Source organism: Trematomus bernacchii, unplaced genomic scaffold (assembly GCF_902827165.1).
Source record: "Trematomus bernacchii unplaced genomic scaffold, fTreBer1.1, whole genome shotgun sequence".
NCBI lineage: Eukaryota > Metazoa > Chordata > Actinopteri > Perciformes > Nototheniidae > Trematomus > Trematomus bernacchii.
In genome coordinates, this window is record NW_022987739.1 from 5614867 (window position 1) to 5635876 (window position 21010).

Here is a 21010-nt window from a genome sequence, read left to right on the forward strand (position 1 = left end):
AATGCAGATTCATGGAAATGTACTTTCCGAGTCACACATTGAACACGACAACGGGCAGTCACTTCTCACGTCAAACCTTAGTCACACCTTTGCACTCACGCAGGCGCACAAAAAGCTTAAAACTGTGTTAAACCAATATGATGCATTTCCCCGTCGCACCCCCATTGAGACCTGCCAGGCCAGAGAGAGATGATCGCCATGCCTGAGATTGATTCTGAGGTTTGTCGCTAATCATGTTATGCCGCTGTTTGAACTGTCTGTTTAAATCCAATTATCAGGAAGTCTGTGCAGCTTACAAGATTGGGGCGGCGACAAGGGGAGGATCAGGAGGGCTGAGAGATAGCAAGAATATTATTGAAGGAAAACCTTCATTAGAGATGAGTTAAGACACTATTTGGGGCTTTTTGGTTGATTTGCCTTAAGTCACCAGAGGCTGAAAGCAATAGTTCAACATTTTCTGAAATGGCGGAGAGATGAAGGTGGTGATTGAAACCACTTTGATGTTTTTATACATTAATTAAGCCGGTAACCTTAGTTTAGCATAAAGAATGAAACGTGGGAAATTAGCTACCAGCATCCAACCCAGTCTCACGGCATTTCGTGTTATAGTCACGAAATTAATTTAATCTATTGATTCGTGTTCACCAACACGATTTTCGCATTTTTTTCGTGTCACACAGAACGATTTTAAAAGCAATGTATTTCTATTGGTAGTATGTTTCGTGCCTGCACCACGTCTTTTTGTCCGGTCGGGTCTTGGAATACCAGAAGCTGTGTGGTTCATAAAAACATTTTCTTACTCAATATCTTACCCTAAGCCTAACCCTATCCCTTTTATTTTAAATTGTATAATGTCGGAGTTTTTTTGCCGTCCGTGAGGAAAAGAAATGGGGCTCAGGGCCTCAGAATACTGAAATCTGTATTTTTTGTCATCTTTTTGTCCTAATTTGTTATTATTTGGTGCAGGCACGAAACATACTACCAATAGAAATACATTGCTTCTAAAATCGTTCTGTGTCAGAATACTGAAATCTGTTTTTCCTTCTAATTTGTTATAATTTACATTGCTTTTAAAATCGTTCTGTGTGACACGAAAAAAATTGCGAAATCGTGTTGGTGAACACAAATCAATAGATTAATTTTGTGACTATAACACGAAATGCCGTGAGACTGTGTTGCAGCATCAGTAAATCGCACCAATTTACATGTTATGTCAAATCAGTTAATCCATTGAAAAACCAAAGCATAAAAAACACAAATACCTCACTTTTCCTAGTCAAGTAATAGTCTTTCAAAGTGTCAAAGTGTCACAAGATGTCAAAGTGAGAAGAAGCCTCTGGATATCCTCATTGTTGATTAAAAACCTCAAACTATTTAAGACTAAACATGCGGTAGGGAGTAAAGCACATAGCCTGTTTCAGATTGATCCCTCTGGTAGCAGTCTGACTGACTCATAATGAAATTGCAAAAACAGCCTAAAACTAACAATCAAGTGCACATCAAATGCAACTACGCCCCTCTGTGAAATGTCAATTTGTGTTGGCTGCCTCCTCTTCATTCCTGGTGCGTGTGCACAGTGTAGATGGCCTGCTTCATGCTTAGTATCTCTCCCCCTTTCTCTCCACACAAATGAGTTGCCTTGCCTGTACATTGAGAGCTGCTTGGCCCCAGCAGGTAGCCCTTTATTCTCAGATGGATAGGGCCACGGCCAGAGCAGGCACCAGGTGAATAAGTAAATAAACCTTGGCCCTGGGCAGGTCTCATTTATTCTTATTCTCCCAAATGAGTGTACCTAAGAATCGATATACCTAGGGGATCCCAGTCTGTCTCAATCTTACCAAGGAATCTTGCTCGGACTAAGCCTCTCTTAGCAATAAAGCTGGAAATAGCCAGAATCCTCACTCTTCCCCCCTCCTCAAAATCTTTTATCTTCTTTTTCCCCGAGTTGTGTTAACTCTCTCCACAGTCGTTCCTCTTCTCTGCATGCCCTATGGCTACACTCACAGCGTCTCACACCTTCCTCCCCCTCCTTATTTACACTTCAGCAGCACACTCTCTGCTTTGCCGCTCCTAACACGATACTAAAAACATCTGCAGACATTCATGACTCATTAGCCATTCTAAGTGTGATTATTTATTAAGCACAGAACAAACTGAAGCTGCTGCCACTATTGTCGTGCTTGCCTTCCCCCCAGTGTTTCTTTTCGTTGTTGCTTTTGAGCCTTTCATTTTCTTCCTCTTTCATTCTCGCAGTTATCACAGCCCAGTGTCTTTCTACTCCATGCTCTATATTCTTACTCCTCTGTCAAAATGTGTTTTTTTCTTTTCTCCGGCCCTCCAACTACAATTTCCTCCTAATTTATTCATTGTGCTCATCTTGTCTTTCTCTCTCATCAGTTTTTCTAACATTTCACCCTCCCCAAATTGCAGTTCCTTTCCATTCCCTCATATCCACAAGCTGGTACTTTCTGTCGGAGCTGAGGCATCTCACCGTCACTCCTCTTTCTCTTTGTCTGTCTCTACCTGTTAAATCAGAACTCTACTCCTTAGCTTATTTATAAACTAAGAAACATCTCCTATCTTCCTTTCCAGCCTTGAAATCCAGTCACATCTGACTATGGTGAAGCCAATAGTTGTTGAATAGTAGTATTCTAAACAAATAATAAGCAGAGCTTATAGAGCCCCTCCTCCAACACACACGAACGCGCACATGACCAATGAGGGCACGAGATAAGTTTGTGCACAGATGGAAGGCTGACAGGCAGGTAGGCCATCCAGTTATTTTAGCCGGGCCGGCTAAAATGATTGGTCGTACTTTTTACAGTATTACGGCTTCCACAGATGACATTTTTGTATGGATTTTTTGTCAAAGCACTTAAGATATTCATTGCTATCGGGATGTTAAGAGCATTCCATGGAATATAACAAGTGTATCTCGAGCCGGTTTCTCAAACTTACCTACCCTACCTTTAACTGTCTTTACTTTTCTCTCTGTTTAAATTAATGTGATTGTTTTACCAAAGGGTATTTTCAGCCGTACTTTGAGCTGTGCACTAGGGATGGTAAAAGTGGGTTGTTGGTCCTTTATTTTTGTCCAAACTAAAGGTCTCAACAAATGGATTGAATGGATATTAAATATTACAGAAATATTATTCCCACCACGGGATGAAATGTAACCATTCTGGTGAAGTCCTAACATTTCATCTGACACTATCAGGTTAAAACAATTATCAAAGATCGTTAACATCAAATCTTCTAAATATTAGATTAGATTCAACTTTATTGTCATTGCATGTTATCAATCTCATTATGTAGTATGTAAGCATGCTATCGTTAGCTTTTAGCATGAACGCAGCTTGTAAGCTGACAGCAATGCAGCAGACCCTCAGTGTAGTTTTAAACCTTTTGATGAGGATTGTTTTAGTTGTAATTTATCCTGCAATTGTTTAATCAATCATGACTTATTTTAACTGTCTCACCATCTTGTGCTGGGTTGTTGGAGGCAGAGTGTAGAGTTGTTAGCTCTCAGTCTGGCTGTGGCTATGTTTCACTGAATGTGGACACAGTCCGGTCTTGTCTGGGTCCTAATTGGTCAGAAGCTGCTTCTCAGGTGGCCGCAGTGATGGATGAGGCTAAGTAAACACACCATCTGGCTGCCTGCATCCTTGTCACTTCATGTCCACGTGTGTCTGTAGTTTGTGTGTGTGTGTCGTCCAAGGTGCGATAAATGTATGTCTGTATCTGGCAATCACTTTAACTGCACATCAAAGCAGCAGTTTTACTCTGCCAATAGACTTTTGTTGTCATTTTCTTTGTGTGTGTGTGTATCAAGCACATTGAGGCCACATATGCTTCTCAGTGTGTAGTGATTTTTGAGATGATTTAATGAGCAATATGGATTGAATTTGGAACAGATTGGAACAGGGATTTTGGACAGGAGAGGAAACAGAAATACAAAACAGACACACGCACACACACACGCACACGCACAGGCACACGCACACGCACACGCACACACACACAGAATACTTTTCTGTAGGTATCGACAGTATAAATGCATATCTCTCTAGTTTTCTACGTACAGTACTGTCCATCTCAATTTTTTGACCCTCCAGTCCATCCTCACTCGTCATTCAGGCTGCCTCTTAACCTAATTGGGGAAAACAAAAGGGTAGATTGGATGAGTTCTCTGAAAGACAGGTAGCTCTCATCTCTTTGTTAATTAGTTTGGTGTCTCAGAATGGAGTGATGAAGGGGGTAGTTTGAGGGCGTTTGCAGGAATGGGAAAGGAAGAAATTCCTTTCTTTAACCCATGCATGATGTTCTTATTACATGGCCTTGTGACTTCACATACAGAGCAGAGCTGGCTGTGATAAATAGTTACACTTTTTGCTCTAGTTCTTGAATCCATCATGGCTCTAGAGATGGCAATGAGTTTTGCCAATCCACCACCTTGAAATAAAATATCTCACCTATATGATGGATTAAAAAATGTTGTTAAAGGATGTAACAATTATTAGATAGATTACCATTGCATTTCCCACATATGTTCAGTACGCTCAGCAAAAAAGAAAAAGCCTTAGCTGTACTCTGCACTTTTTACCACTTAGCAAATGGTGTTAAGCATGTGATAAGTATGATGTGATGAGTACCACTGAGAGACAATGAACTGTAGTATTGACTTATCCCTCGACCCTCTCTGTACTGCTACAAAAACAACACGCCTGTGTGCTTTGCAGGTCAAGAGCCAAGCTCGATTACACTTGTGACACTACACATATGGTACGATCCCGCTGATCTATAGGCTGCCACTCTATTTATTCTGATGGGGGATCTGGTGCGGGGCTGATAGTGACGCTTTACTGACCGGCTCCCAGGCCTTTGCCCCTGCATGATTCAATGTCCCCGCACCACCGACTTTGATTAACGGAGGAGTCCTCGCAGCAAGGATTTACGGTACCCTATACGTCCCTGGATCCTGCCAGACAGTAAAGCAAAGGGAGAGAGTGGAAATGCAGAGATTCAAACAGACTGGAGCAGAGAAAAGAAACAATGGAGAGAAGAGAGAATAAGAGTGAGAGGGAAATGAAGAGAGGAAAAACCTGGCAGCTATCCCAGAAAATATGTCCTGCACCCAGACCTCCTGTAAAAAAATGGATAGCATCCTTTCACCACAAATGTGTACATCTGTAAATGGTTTATGTTGGAGTGTGTGTGGTGATGTGAGGGGTCTTGTGTTGAGTGGCCAGGGGCGGTCACAGAGGAGATCATCATGTAATGTCTTCATGCTGCGTTGTGTGACTTATGGCCTGTGTGTGGTCTTGCTATGTGTGAAAAATATTGATTAGGACAAACCACAATACAGACCGTACCATTATATCTTCCAGTTGTCACGCCCCTTGTAATTGCATCAGCGCACCTTTTACGGGTGAGCTGAGTTTTGCCAATTACAGTATGTGTTGTAGTCTCTGTTTACAGGATTCTGTCTTTATACCATTTATTGTTCATTTACATGATTTTTTACAGAAACTTTAATTGAATTGGAACGCAGGAGTGCAAACACAGCATTTTTAGTCATTGAAACAAAGGTTTTTAAATGTTGAATTGTGGAGGTCACAGATGAGTTCACTCTTTTTAATTGAGTAGTGGACCGATAGGAAATTGACAACATGTTTTAATGTTAAAAATGACAAACAATATTGAAAGAATTTGACGATTTTTCTATTTAATTTTTTTTTTATTTGTCAGGTTTGGAATATTGGGTTGAAATGAAAACAATCTGAACACGTTACCTTGGACTTTGGGAACCTGTATTGAGCATTTGTCGCTTTTTAAACCAATGATTGCACGCTCTAACATTTATCAAGTCAAAAGCATGCAGCACTGAGACTGAACAGTGAATCTTTCTCAAATGTTACCTTCATCCAAATCTCCATAAACATATGCGCGGAATAAGACAGCCTTTTGTCAGTGTGAACCTTAAAGATATCCCCACTCTGACTTTTTAAATTCTTGTGTACGAGGGGTCGAAACAATTTTATTCCTGTACCCTCATCTCAAGCCACATTTATATTCCCGGGGACGACATGCAGTCGGCCAAGGGGACCTTGATGTGCCCAGAACAAGTTTAACATTTGCCACCGTATAAAGTGGCTTTGCAGCCCGGCAAATGAGAAGTCTCAGACATTTGGAAATTGCCTGGCCATCCTTTCCTGCACGTAAAAAGCTTTCTGTAACCTCATTTTTCAGAGGAATCTCTCTCTCCGCCCCTCATTCTCTCCATCCCTTTACTTTTTTCCCCTTTTCTTTTCTCAGTGGAGAATATTTCACTCCGTATCATTCTCTTTCCTTATGCCTTTTTTATTCACATGTCATTCAGGATGAGCTCACTCTTTCTGGCCACAGAGAGCTAGGTAATATGTTTCACAGAAAAGAAGAGGTGATGCTCTGCTTCCAGCCGACCATTATACAGGGAGCTGGCTGCTGGCTGGTGGGCGGGAGCGCTGTATGAATGAGAGAGACCTGGGTGGCTTTCAGCTGTAAGTAATGGGTTTCTATATAGTTCTGGGCAGCCCTGAAGCTTATTCCCACTCTGCAACATCAGGGTGTTCAGCAATGTCACCCCACCTTTGTGTGGTGGAGCTGGTCAGCAGCTGGTTTCTCCTTCTCTCTCTTTCTCTCTTTCCCTTTGCCATGTGGACCATCATGTGTATTCGAATTGGAGACATAAAGCAAAAAGCATCTGAACCAACACAAGCACTTAATAAATGCACTATGTGTGGGTTTGGGCGCAGACTGTGCAGCGAAACACTTCACAGTAATTGACAGCACTTTTCAGCTCCATGGCGATAACGCTGGAGCGAGAACAGTCTCATCCTCGCTTTTATTCCTTCCTCTCTCCTTCCTTTCTCTCATCTCTCCATCCGTCTTTGCACAACTCCTGATTAACTGCACCTTTTCAAGTGAGCACGAGTAGCTTCTCATTCATGCATAGTAGAGTGTTAATAATAATAATCTGCATTTGTATTGTACCTTTCCAAATAACAATTACCAAGTGCTTTGACTTAAATAAAATGCTTCAATTGAAATATAACAAAGGGGAAATAATATACAAATAAAACCAAAATCCTATGAAATAAAAGCACTTAAGTACAAATCATCAAAGCATTGGAGTGTGTTTTGAGTTGAGATGTCTGCACAGATGTATGCACTAATGAGTCTATACCATGTGCATGCATGCGTGTGCTCAACGCTCACAGGAGCATCTGCCCATGTCATTCACACTTAATTCACACTGCAAGTGCACAAGCACATTTGCATTCCCATAGGTATTTTGTACATTGCATATTCAATTTCCATCATATCGCAGACTTCATTATAATGCAGAGCGATTGCAAGTTCTCCTCCCTCATAACCTGCATCTTCTTCAGCCTCTCAGGCAGGGAGCAAAATGTTATTTCCTGAATGTGTGAGTTTGTGTGGGATGAAACTGTCCCTAGCTCACACATATGGTGGTCTCTGAATCTGATGATTTCTTGTTTTTGTTGGGATCTGTGCCATATCCCTTCACATGGGACTACAAGCTCCCATTCGTATACATACAGCGGCAGGCCTAGCAAAGCATCAAGGGAAATGTATGGTTGCTTAAGATTCCACCCTCACCCACTCAGGCTTGGCATTTGAGTTGGGGCGGAAATAAGCTTTGGTTTTCCCTGTACTTCTTCCCGTCTCTCTGACTATTGTCAAAAGAAAATTCACACTCTCTTTGTCTTACTTCCTCCTGTCTTTATTCCTGCTTCCTGTCAACATCCCACCACTTGTTTACCTCCATCATTCGTTCACTCGCCACCTCTGTGTTCACCTTTCCTCTCTCTATATTTCTTCTGTATCCCCAGTCCGTATTCTTTTCTCTGTATTTGACTGTATTTTAGTAGTTCAGTGAGTTATCAATGACTCATCTGTACTATCTCTTTCATAGCATGTCCTTTTCTGTTCTTCCTTTTGTGTGCAATGGTGTCCTGCTGCTCCACCTCATACAAGTTTTATAATATTGAATATGCTCAACCATTAAGCTGTCGCTTTTATTCTGTATAGTTACTCCCAAGCTACACAAGAAACCACCCACCAATGATGCATGCTGTAAGACAGGTGCAAACACATGACCAACTGTTAGTGCAGAAAATGTGAGCCGCTAAAGCCATTTATGTATAACACGGTGTGACAGGTCCTGAAACCTTGGTTATATCCTCCTCGAAGGAAAACAGCCTTTTGTCACTCCAAGGCTACCCTCATTTCTCACTCTAAGGGCCTTATACACATACATTGATGGGACTAACTCCCCCTGTGGAACCGGCACTATTGTGTGTATCAAATGTGTGCATGTGCATCAGGAACAGCCGTGTGCTCTGATGGAGTGACAGGCGGGGCAGCCGGAGTGATTAATGATCCCTCTTAATAATGCACCACAGTGAGGCAAGAGTGACGGGGCAATTTGAGAGAAGCAAAGGAAAGGAAAGGAAAGAACAAACATAAGAAATTGGAGTCATGGGTACAGAAGTTGGCAGATTCAGATTGTCAGCGTCATTTTTCCAAATACAGACCGACAGAATGAGGTAAAAGGTGAGATAAGGATGAGATGACAGATGGGTTGGACCAGATTTTACCATAAAACGCTGATATAGGCTGTGTAAAGGTCTTTGACTTAAAAATGCATCTGCTTGGCTTTGTACATTCTTTTAAGCTTACATATCTGTCTTTTAGGCTGCCTGTCTGTCTATAGCCGTCTATCTGTCTGTCTGACACATTCCTGTGACACAGGCTGGATAGGGAACAGTGTACTGAGCTGACATGGTGAGATCTTGCTAGATAATTCCGGCTGATATCGCACAAACAGCAGGAGAGCTCCTCCTGACTCTCAGTCGGAGGTGTCACACAGGTGTGGCTTTGGAGTTTGTTTATAAAATAGCATCCAAGTGTTACATACAAATATAAACTGTGAAAATGACAAGTATTGCTCCTTTTACAGCACCATGCACACTGCTTCAGCAAAATCAAAGCTTGACAGGCCTGCCGTGCTTAGTTACGGTTGCTATGCTATGATTGGACAATCGCTGTTCAGGGACAGTGTCCAGCGGATGCCAAAGCCCATCCGTACTGTAGAGGCTACTGTGTCAGCAGCTGCACTTAGGCTCTCTGTGGGTTTGTATGTCAGGTCTGACGTAAGTGAGCGGATGTGTTGAAAGGACACTCACAGCATGTTGCCTGTCACATGACATACTGTAAACTTCACACACTTTAAAACTTTGTCCTAGAATTCTTGTAACTGATTCCACAAGTTATTGAATGATAACCTTATATATTAAATCAGGAAAAAAGGGGTGTTAGGAAAGATAAGTGGCAAGACTTGCTGAAATAACTGCTAACTTGCTAGAAAAATTAAAATAGATAATGGGAGAATAGAGTAAGGTAAGAAAAAACAGTAAAAGCTTATTATATTGTTGCATTTTCAATTCACTATAAAGTGCTATAAAGATGATGTTGAGTCGAAAATTTAATGGAGAAGTATAAAAGCAAGATCACAGTAAACACGACTCTGACCCTTGAGTATCTGCTATTGATGACCTAAAGAGAGAGAAGCTATGCAGTTGGTATTAACACATTCTAATATATATGGAAATGTATCATAGTGGTAGTACAACATTTAACCTTATATTGGCAACAAAAAAAACACACTATCAAATGTAATATTAAGCTTGTTTTGCATCTTGACACTAATTAGGACTACCCCCATGATAATGTATTCCCTGCCACAAAGCAACAAATTAGAAAGACTACAGTTACAAAGTTTTACAGATTGAACTTAGTCATGAAATAACCCTGTTATGACAATTATAGAAACTTCAACAGGAACTTGAGTAAACCAAATAATTCCAACGGTTTTCCATAGTAAACTGTACACATGGCTTTAAATGTAGACTGTGTTTTCATACCTTTGAGGTAGCCAATGTTTTCTGTACATTTCACCATGATGAGAAACTCTTGCCAGTTTACCAGAATTCTGCTTTTATACTTGAATGATGTCCTCTTTAGTCTTTGTCAGAGTAATCTTAGTTGGCAGTTAAGAGCCTCACTTGTTGTGGTAAATAAAAAATGTAAGTGTCAGTTAAAAGTAGGAAAACACACTACTAAACCAAAACGTATGTAAGGCTTAGAACAAAACTTGCACCAGTAAGGCCAAAAGTGCTTCTTTGAGGTGTGAAGACTGCTGTTAATAAAGCAACCTTTTTCGTAGCAAACAAAGGTCACACCAAAGAGGCCAATATGTCACCCTCAGTGCCTCTACACACACCATCTTCTTAACAGAAAGAAATAAAGAAAAATCGTGGACAATAGACAAACATAAAATCAATCTCCTCCTAAATGGTCCATTATAGCAATAATTGCCCTATATTGAAGTACAATACTTACATTTAAGTAACCAGTTGTAGTTTATATTAAACCCCTAAAGGGACTTAATGTGAAGTTATGGGACTTTTATCTGCACAAAAAATGAAAATCGGCACACATACGCACACGCACACGCACTTCCATTCAGCCGTGACACATCAGAGGTGTCTGGTACAGGGTTAGTGTTTTTGTCCTTGGCTACCTTTGAGATTGAATCAGAGTGACCAACACTGCTGTCACTGACACTGGCTATCTGTGTCCAGCATCTCCACTACCAGCAGCCAAACCCCTAGACAGATTAAAAAAAAGTACACTGAATACATTATGGCTAAGAAATATTCAGCCCCATGATTTACACTGAGATAGTCACTTCAAGATCTATTTGTTTTTGCTCCGCGTCAAAACAAGTCACTTTCTTTGGGGAATTAAAGGGAAAACAAGGTGGGTGTGTAAGACCAAGAAAATCAAATCTATGCAGACATACCATAGACGGCTCCTGTCAACCTGGCTCTCAAATAGAGATTTTTCTATGTTTTAATATGACAGCTTTGATATTTGTATCTGCTTGGCAGAGTTTTCAGCATGCTGTGTGCAACAAGGGAATTCAGAAGTCCATCATGTTAGATTTGGCTCTCATGCCTTTATCGGGCTGTTTCTATGGAGGAAATGCATCAGTAAGTTTCTCTGTTGTGCCGTTGTTTTTGCCAAAAACAATCTTGTTTTTTCGCCACACAGCTGAGTTGGTTTTCTCTGTTAATCCCACACCGCATATCAACAAACAAGCTTTTATTTAAAAAGCAAACCTTTTATTGGATTTTCCTTCCAGATATTTTGTCTCAAACACTGGCGGGAGCTCTGTTACACAAAATCTAACTTTTACAATGACGGTACCTTAGTGAAGATGCTTTAAACTTTTTTTATCAAATGTTATCTTTGAAGATAGTGGCTCAGTGTTGTAACACGAAGGGCTCCATGTGAGTGTAGATCTGAAAAAGACATGTGAGCCAGGTGGTTTTGGACAGCAAGGGTATAAAGTGAACATCTGCGTCTATGAAACACTGGGAAAGTTGCCAGTCTAGTTGCCGGTCTGTTTGACTCGGCCTTCTCTCAGGTGCATGCTGGGATAGCTTTAACCTTGTGATCCTGAGAGGAAATAAGTGGTACAGACATTACGAATGAATCCTTTATTACGTTTCATTAGGGATGGTATTTGTCTGTAAAGTAAAGAGAAACTGTCTTTATTCTACTTGAAAAAGATCAAACACAATGGTCACATTAAGTGAAGAATATTTGTATAGCCATTACAAGCCTTTAATCACAGCTAGAGTCTCAAAGCGCTCCAGAGGACTTTATCACTCCCACATTATGAAACGGTAAATTAAACTGAAAAATGAATCGACTGCCCGCTATCCTAAGGCTCTCTTTGAGAAAAAAAAAAAATCGTATGAAATGGAATTGCAACTGGTGACTCATCTGAGCCTGCTGTGTGTGTCAGACGAGCCTCACAAGGGCAATGTGTTGCTTTCACTTCCATTCGTGTACTCACGCTCCCTCCCTCTCTTCTTCTCTGTCTCCAGGTGCAGCAGGATGCAGGGCGCTCTGCCTGGGTGTGGACTGCAGCCCCTGCTGGCCCTCCTTCTGCTTCAAACTGTGGGCTGTGGTGAGTCCTCATCAAAATGTAGGCAGTCCTGTCACCTGACTGACTGTGTGCAGTTCATAACTCTGTATAATCATCTGCACCGAGTCCCCGACACTTCTTTCACCAATCTCTCTGTCGCAAAGGAGCCTATTAACACTTTCTGGTTTTAAAGGTCACCTATTATGCAAAATCCACTTTTTCATGTCTTTGTACAGAAACATGTGTCCTCTCTGTATAAAGAGATTCTGAGAGTTTCAGGAAAAAAGATTCACTCACTTTTTGTCCTGATCCATTTATATAAAAAACCTGTCTGAAAATGAGCTGATCAGATTTTGGCCACTTTATGATGTCATAACGATTTTTTGGCTTGTGTAACCATTAGCCAATCACCAACCAAGGTAACCCCCCCCATCTTATCACCTGAATTCCCTCCTAGAGCACCATTGTGTTCTTCTTGACCAAATATCTCTCTGAGGCGCGTGGGGAGTGGCTCCTTATTTTCATCTAAAGTAACAGACAGAGAATCAGCACTTTTGAAACAGGGCTGAAACAGAGGGGTTTATGGGATGCTACAATGCATGATCTGTTTAGTATTTCGAGCCAAACACTTCAGAGACATGTTTTGTATATATCTGAGACCTAAAATATATTGATGAAAAACAGTATAATAGGGGACCTTTAAAGAGTGGTGCAGGAATGAGTTACCAGTTCCCCCAATGTCAAAGTCAACAGTACTTTGAACCTGTGTGGGTCAAATCCCTAAAAGAAGGTCTTTGGTTAACACAGTTTTAAAGAATTTTCCAATTTGTTTTACGACTAAAAACATTTCAGTAAATACCCCTTTCAGGAATATCCGACGCTTCTATGTGTCATAAAAACAGCTGGTGCTTACAAGTTACTAAATTACACAAACACTAATTGTTTAGGTTAGCGGTGCTGATGCACAGCCATTCAAACGTTATGCAGTTTGTTTATAGCCCAACATTAGTGTTTCACTTCAGGCAATTGCAATTACACTTAACAAATCATAAAAGTGTTGTTATAATGTGGTGATTATCCTGCTGAACAAAACATGTAAGTATCATAAAGGTGTTTTCACCACAGATCTTTTTTTCAACAATAAGATGCTAACTTTTGGCGTCGGCCTACAATATTACGTCATCACTGCACCGCTCTAGTGCCTCATATATCGGATTCTGTATTTGGCCAATAAGCCACATGATTCATAGTTATAATAAGTACTGCTACAAATCAAATGGAAATCTATGTGAAACTTAATTATGCATTTGAAAGCAGATCATAATGTTGCTCTCTTTCAAAACATCCTCTTGAGGTTAACACTGAGTTTTTATCCACCTTCTGTCACACACCCTCTTCAATGCACAGAATGTGATAATTGATGTCCGCGGTGTAATTAAACTGGGATGGATATATCTGCCTGAAAATCTGGTTGTGGAGCATGTAGGGAAGCAGAGGGACTGTATGAGAGGCAGAGTGATGTGTGATAAAGGTAATCATGGATGTCTTTCCAATTAAAGATAAGCAAAAGCCAAATAATCTTCTGGAGGCCCAACAGTAAGTCGTAATCCACCTTTTTTATAATATCTTGTGAAAACGTAATCAAACTGTTGTATTCACGCCGAATAATTCAAGTCTCATGTATTCATTTGTAAGTTTGGTATGCTCTTTAGAGGTCAAAACTGCTTCAGCAACAGTCGCCAGATGAAGTACAATGTTGCCGTGGTAACAAGGTGTTTTAATGAGACCTGAAAACACTTTTTTTTATCTCACATTGAAGTGTTGCTGCTGTAGATTTACCCTCCTAACACCTTTCCCTGCACCTTTGTATTAGTGTTGATGATGTTGTGAGAAAGATCCTGATCTTGCTGTACAGTATGTTCCAACGCTCATGTCTTTTTCATTACAATATTGACAACAAACTGTGAAGTATCTACTGAATCACTACACTTGTGTACATTTTGTATGAACTTGAACTTCAGTATTGCCATATTGTGCCAATTTCAGGAAATATTGTACATTTTAATCCACAACATTAATTTGCCAGGTGAAGTTACTACTTTTCATATAAAAACATTACATCAGAAACTTATGATACAACAAGATAACATACCAAAGATATCTCCCCACTGAACCTCTCAAATGGTTTCATTTAAATAACTGTTTGAGGCAAAGAGCTCTAATAAACATTACAGAATAAAAGTCCAAAGGCATGATCCCTATTTTGGGAACCACTGCAGTCAACTTTCTAACTGTATATCAAATAGATACATTAGACACAGCGGCAATGTGTCTGCTAAATGAGCGGATAATACTAGTATTTCTAGTAGGATATAAAATGCAGGTCTTTTACTTGTAATAAGTATTTTTACTATTTAATTGTGGTACTTACTAAAGTAAAGGATCTTCTTCTAACACTGCAATTACCACACTTCTGTAAACATTCCTCATGCCAGATTCTGTCTTTCTCATTGGCAATATTATATGTAACACTTGCCAACACGACATGCTCCAATAGAGGGGAACAAAACTATATTCCTGAGTGAGTGAAAGCCAGTTTAGCAGAATGAATGCAACACCTAGCCAGCCTAGCCCACAGCAGTAGCTAGTAGTGTTGTGAGAATAACTTGTTAGATCTTCTCAGTCGCGTTGACAATTCCTTAGTCCGTCGGTTCGTCATTTCTTTCCGTTTCTCTCTGTAACAGTGTTCATATCTTACAACTTGTCAGACCTTCACAGATTATCCACCAGCCCATTTATTCCTCTACTTATCTCGTAATTACCCCAACAGCACTTCCAAAAATAGTTGAAAACACGAGTATAAAGACAAATAACTAATCTGAGATCTCCCAAGGCTAACATTCATCCTCTTAGCCACGGAAATACATTTTCAATTTCGTAAAATATTATTTCTAATGTATATTTTGCAGTGCTCATTAAAAATCTCTTTGATTAGGCTGATAAGCTGGACTTTAGGATCTTAATCCTGTCATTATATTTCAGCAAGTTATCCAAGCTCTGGGGAGAGATGTGACATTCTGCATCTGTTTGGACAATCATTTTACTGACCTTTGTAAACCCACCATTTAGCTGAGAGAAGGACAGTACTGGGGAATATGTAAGGGGCTTCATTAAAAGAGAGGGGTTAAGACTATAGGGTCATACATTGACTTACACAGAAACTTTGGTAATCTGTATGTGTCGCTCAACAGCCTCCCTATATTTCTATTTGGTAGTTTTTTTGGTCTATTTGACAAAACCCAGTAGGGAAATGTGCAATACAAGAATTCACATCCCTGAATCTTATTTAGCCCTTTCTACTCTCCTCCTATTCTTCTGCTTTTTCATCTGTGGGTATACGCCTGTGTTTGTGTGTTTGTTGGACAGCTTGCTCTGTGTTCTTTGTGGCCTCCCTGACCGTCTGCTCCTCTCTGTATTGTCTTGTTTCTGCCTCGTGTAGAGGTAACAGACCTGGCACCGGGGTCTTTCAGTGACTCAGGGCTCAGATTCTCAGGCGAAGTGATGATGAAAATGGAGCCAACCTCTCTCTCTTTCTGTGTGTTTTGTGTCTGTATGCGGAAACCCTCAGGTTACATCTGCCAGGTATTTTATGCAGCCAGCTTCTGAGCAGTGATGACTATAGCTCCCCCACACACACACACAGCATCTCTGAGGAGCCTAATAACACACTCACATGTGCCTCTGAGAGGGGATATGTCATGTAAATAGACCCTCCCTGCCTCTGCTTCAGGAGAGTTTTTGAGGGCATTAACGTCTCCTGTTCTTGCTGCCGTTCTCTCCATTCCTTCATTTTGTGTTTCTCGGCTGAGTGACTCTAGATATAGTCAATGGGAGGTAAAGGACTACAGGGAGGGTTGGCACTAATGCTCACCCTGTGACACTTTGCTTGACAGCCCACAGATTGGAAAGAGGGTGGGATGAGGTGGAGGAGGACAGATTAGGAATGAGTTTTTTTGCTCGTGTGTGTGTGTGTGTGTGTTGATGATAGTGATGCACTTTTCTACAAGCACTCCTGTGCATGTATCTCTGTTTATGAATTTTAAAATGTTGGCTCTGTGCCACACAAGATAAATGTATCTTTATGCTTTAGACGCTGCAGAATTAGTCACGGCAGCAGCCTGCGGGGAGTTCCTGTGAAGCCTGACATGGCCGGGTGCAGGAGTCAGCTCAGACAGAAAGAGCTGCAGGGGGATGGCTAGTATTTGTCATCAAGAGAGGACGGAGAGACAAGAGGAGGCAGTTTGGGTCGAAAGGGATGATTGCAGTGTGCAGCAAGTGTAAAGAAATTGGGAAAACACCTACATCAAAGAGCCAGGTGAAGCGCAGATGTTACTGTGACCCCTTATGTTGATTAGTTTTTAGTATAAGCCTTTTGCTGAAAAAACAAACATTCATAGTAATATATACGTTTTTATATATTCATTTCCGTTATAAAGTAGATTGATAAAGCCTCGAGAAACATAGTTTTTGCCGAAGTTGAATTTACATTGTGATGAGATTCAGTGGCTCGACTTAAACCTATGTCTCGGTTTTGAAACTTGCAACCAAAGCGTCAGATGTTGTTGACGCAGTGATTCTCATTTGGCAAAAAACTACGGGGAGATTTAGATGGCTGACATTTTTCCTGCACTAATTCCTACAGCTAGTACATAAACAGGAAATATAACCAACATTAAACCACATCTACAGTGCTTCATGATGTTACATTACAGCTAGCTCAGCATAAGAAGCGTGATTCTGCAGGTGCAAGCAGGTCAATAAATGCATAGTTTTATTTTTTAACGTCTTTGAGTGTTATTAAATGTACGCAAGGGAACCCTGGGAAAAAGAGGAAGATGAGAGGTAGAAAAGAAACAAGGAAAGAACAGAATGCATTGAGATGAGAAATAAAGCACACTAGAGAAGGAGAGAGCTGCTCGGAGTGAAAGGGAGGCTTTGGGGAAAAGATTTTCTGCGAGTGAATGTCAGCATGAAGGCATCAATTCCAAACTCTGCGTGATGTCCGCCTGGAAGACCTGCTGTGCCCAGTCAGCCAACATGAGTGTGTCAGACAAACATAGGCACACACACAGTCACAGAAAACTTCAGTGGGGACTATCTTGGTGTGCACAACTGTAACTTTGTATCCTAATTTAGGAGAGTGTGTATCTTTGTATATTTGACAGTGTGTGTACTGCTTGTGGGGCAGAAGTGTCTCCACAGCAGGGAAACACTGATCAAACACAGTGGAGAAAGAAGGAGGAAACTATCCCCCTCATTCAGTTTACATTATACAGTGCGTATAGCCTCTGATCTGCTCTTTGAAGACGCCGCCCCTAAAGCGTATATATAAAAGTGTGTGTGTGATTGTGTGTGTGTTTTCTTCCCCGATCAGAAGCCTTATCCCCCTTTCTTCAATTTGTGGTGCCTCCGTTGCCATGGTTATGTCTTGGGCTTGGTCAAGGGAGTCTCAGCATGCTCGTTCTAAATGAAAAAGAACATCTGAGTTTGAAAGCGGCCGCCACCATGTCTTTGTGCATCACCCATGTCTTGTTTAATGGAGGCATTTTCCCCATCCCAACAAAACAATAAAGAAAGCAAGCAATTTTGTCAGACCCTCTGCTCCAAACACAAACAAACCCACACTTGTTGTTCTTTGTATGTTTTATTCATATCAGATGGCATCAAATGATTCAACTGCTTCCGAGATTTCCCCAAAATATTGTTGGAAAAGTAGTTTAACAGCAACTTCTTTTAATCTTTGGTTTGTAATATGTCCTCAGGGATGGCAGTAGCTCAGTCTGTCGGGATTATTGGGATTTGGCTTTCGGTTCAAGTCCCAATTGGACCATAAATACAGAGAGTGAATTTGGAGCATGGGCACTAGCGAGATGTCCTTGATCGAGGCACTGAGCATCCAACGGCTCCCTGGTGCCGGAAAACTGGCAGCCTTTTTGCTCTGACACCTCTCTATAACAAAAATGCAATGTGTTTGTACCGGGGATAAATAACGGGTTTTCTTCTATTTCCTTGAATGATAGAACAAGACTACTAACTTGTTAGAAGGATGGGAAATACACTTATTTCATTTAATGACAGAAGTAAGAAGCATGGCAAGGTCCATTTACTTGGGTAGTAGTTGCTTGTGACATGGCAGATTGTACACACAAAATACCTACTGGTTAAATAAAAACATATTTGTATTGATTAAAATACCCAATATGAAGTTAAAACAACTCCACCTCTCAACATTTTGAAAGTGGTGTTTCTGATGAATGAGTTGTTGATAATATAAATTAAATGAAAGTGTTACTTCTAACAGCCTAATTGTTTACTTTTGTAATACTGTACGAATGTAACCTAAACCATAAAGGAGCTGCTAATAGTTGTTTCACAATTTCCCCCATCACCCCAGCCACAAACTGTTCTGTCTGTTGCCGTCTGGCAGACGTTACCGCAGCATCCTGGCAAAAACAAAAAGATTCGGAGACAGTTGCTTCCCGCGGGCAGTGAGACTGTTAAACAATTGAACTGCTGAAACAACTTCAAAACATTCATCTGCTACTCAGTAATATATATCTAATATCTAATATATATCATTCCAATAACTTGTATATAGACTCGTACTGCACTATTCCACATACTCACTTTATTTTATAACTATTTTTCTTTTTGTATTACTCTTACTATCTGTATTATTATTATGTTGCATTGTTGGAGAAGCCTGTGACATAAGATTGTCAACACCATAATTACTCTGTAGCTATGTCAGTTTGACAATAAAGAACCTTGAACCTTGAGACTACTCAACTTAACCGTTACCTTCTCTTAGCTATTTTATGGAAACTTTTATACAAAAATGATTGAACTGTTAAAGCATCTCTTTCGAGTCAATGTACTCATCTTCCCCTGCATTTCCCTTATTCATCAAACAGCATCTATCGTTCTTTAGATTAAAAAACAACTCTTGAATAGCAAAAGCCTCTTAACCCACCTGCAGTGTAGTTTGTCTTGCATCAGCTGTCATTTCTTAACATAGTGATCAGCTAATACAGCAAGCCTCTGTCAGACACCTCATCTGTCATGATTTATGACCTACACACACGTCTACACAAACACACACACACACATAATCAGCTGACGTGCAGGCAGCAGGAGTGGAGTGGCTACGACAGGAGAGGATGCACTCCATCAGTCCCGGTAGCTCTTGACTGGCAGTTTGACAGCTCTGATGAGGGCAAATTGACCAATAAGAGGCCTTTATCATTAGAATAACCCATCGCGGGCACCTGGGGAAGGGAAAGAGGGCGACAGAATATGAAAACGAGGGAGAGAACAAGGAAAGATGTTTGCAATTGTGTTCCATTACAGTGAAAATGCCATTACCGCCCACCCTGTGCCTGTGTGCAGCTCTGTGCCAGCCACAGAGGCTTTCCGACTGTGTTTAATCATTTGAGAGCCCCTTTAAAGCAAAGACAGATGGGCCAACCGTGATGATCACGGAGATGCCACTGTGTGAACCAGCAGAACAAAAAGAGACGATACGAGGCTCTATGTGAAAGACACTGGATATAGCAGGAGTTGAAAGTGTGTCCTCTCATAGCCTGCCCTTCTCAACACTCACACAGCCGGACACAGACACAGCACAAGGTCAATAAAAGATAGCTTGTTAACATTTACAAAAGGACCCATAAGTCTGGCTTAGACTTCACTATCCAAGGAGCACATATTCGCTTTTTCTCTTAGCACTGTTCTTTTGTACTGACGTTTAGCTCCAGCATTTCCTCCCCTTTTTAATCACCCAACACCCTGGTGATCTCTGTTTTAGAAAAGGGTGACACAAAGCAATATGAAACACAGATAGATATCCAAACAAAAGACAGCCTCTGTGGGGTTAAGCTTGTGATAACATTTCCATCTAAATGCAGATTTGATATAGCACTGGCATTGTGGCCCTCGCTAGTTTACATTCATTACCGCAGAGAAGGAGTTTGGTTTTTTATCACCTGGCCTCCTTTATAATATAATAAAGGCTTTCGAAAGGGGATCTCCAATTGATTTCATTTGATTTAGTTGTGCAAATTGCAACACCAGCGAAGGAACAACGACGAACATTTGTCCAAATAAAGTGGACAGAAAGAGTGAAAGGGGGATAGAGGATATGAATGCCATTGTGATCGTGGAGCTTGTTTGCTTTCATTTGTGGCACTGTCTTTCTATTTGCAACATAAGCAGCTTAATGTTACCCAAATGGTGCTTATCCAGGTGGAACCTTGCAAGAAACTGCCAAGCAGATTAAACATTATTGATGCCTCTTAGCCGGAGAATACATTTGCCTGTTTTTGTTTATAGCAAGCTCTCGGCAAAGTGGTTAGGAAATTGCAGTTTGTTTGTTTGTCTAGTACTGTGTGTGTGTGTGTGTGTGTGTGTGTGTGTGTGTGTGTGTGTGTGTGTGTGTGTGTGTGTGTGTGTGTGTGTGGTGTGTGTGTGTGTGTGTGTGTGTGTGTGTGTGTGTGTGTGTGTGTGTGTGTGTGTGTGTGTGTGTGTGTGTGTGTAGTGTGTGTGTGTGTGTGCTGTGTGTGTGTGTGTGTGTGTGTGTGTGTGTGTGTGTGTGTGTGTGTGTGTGTGTGTGTGTGTGTGTGTGTGTGTGTGGTAAACAGAAATGAGTGCTGCATCCTCGAGGGAGATAAAGCAAAGAGAGTGACAGCGGGGAGTAAAAAGAGATAGCTTTTTATAAAAGATGTGCTCTTTTGAGTGTGTGTGTGTGTGTAAGCATGAATGTGTCAATACGTCAGTCTTAACACACCTCCCGCTGAATCACAAAAGTGCATCTTTACTCTTTCCATCACCTCCTCTTGACTTATTTTCCACATCGCATCACCTCAATTTCCCGGTTACTCACACATT

The 21010-nt window shown here is 40.9% G+C and overlaps 1 protein-coding gene across 1 annotated transcript in view; it reads left to right on the forward strand.

Annotated features, from left to right (window-relative positions):
- Window positions 1-21010, forward strand: part of ncanb (neurocan b) — a 134265-nt gene that overhangs the window by 18573 nt on the left and 94682 nt on the right. Inside the window, exon 2 of the mRNA XM_034147910.1 lies at window positions 12024-12106. Within this exon, the coding sequence (XP_034003801.1) occupies window positions 12034-12106 (73 nt within the window). The 5' untranslated portion in view covers window positions 12024-12033. The remainder of the gene's footprint in view (window positions 1-12023; window positions 12107-21010) is intronic.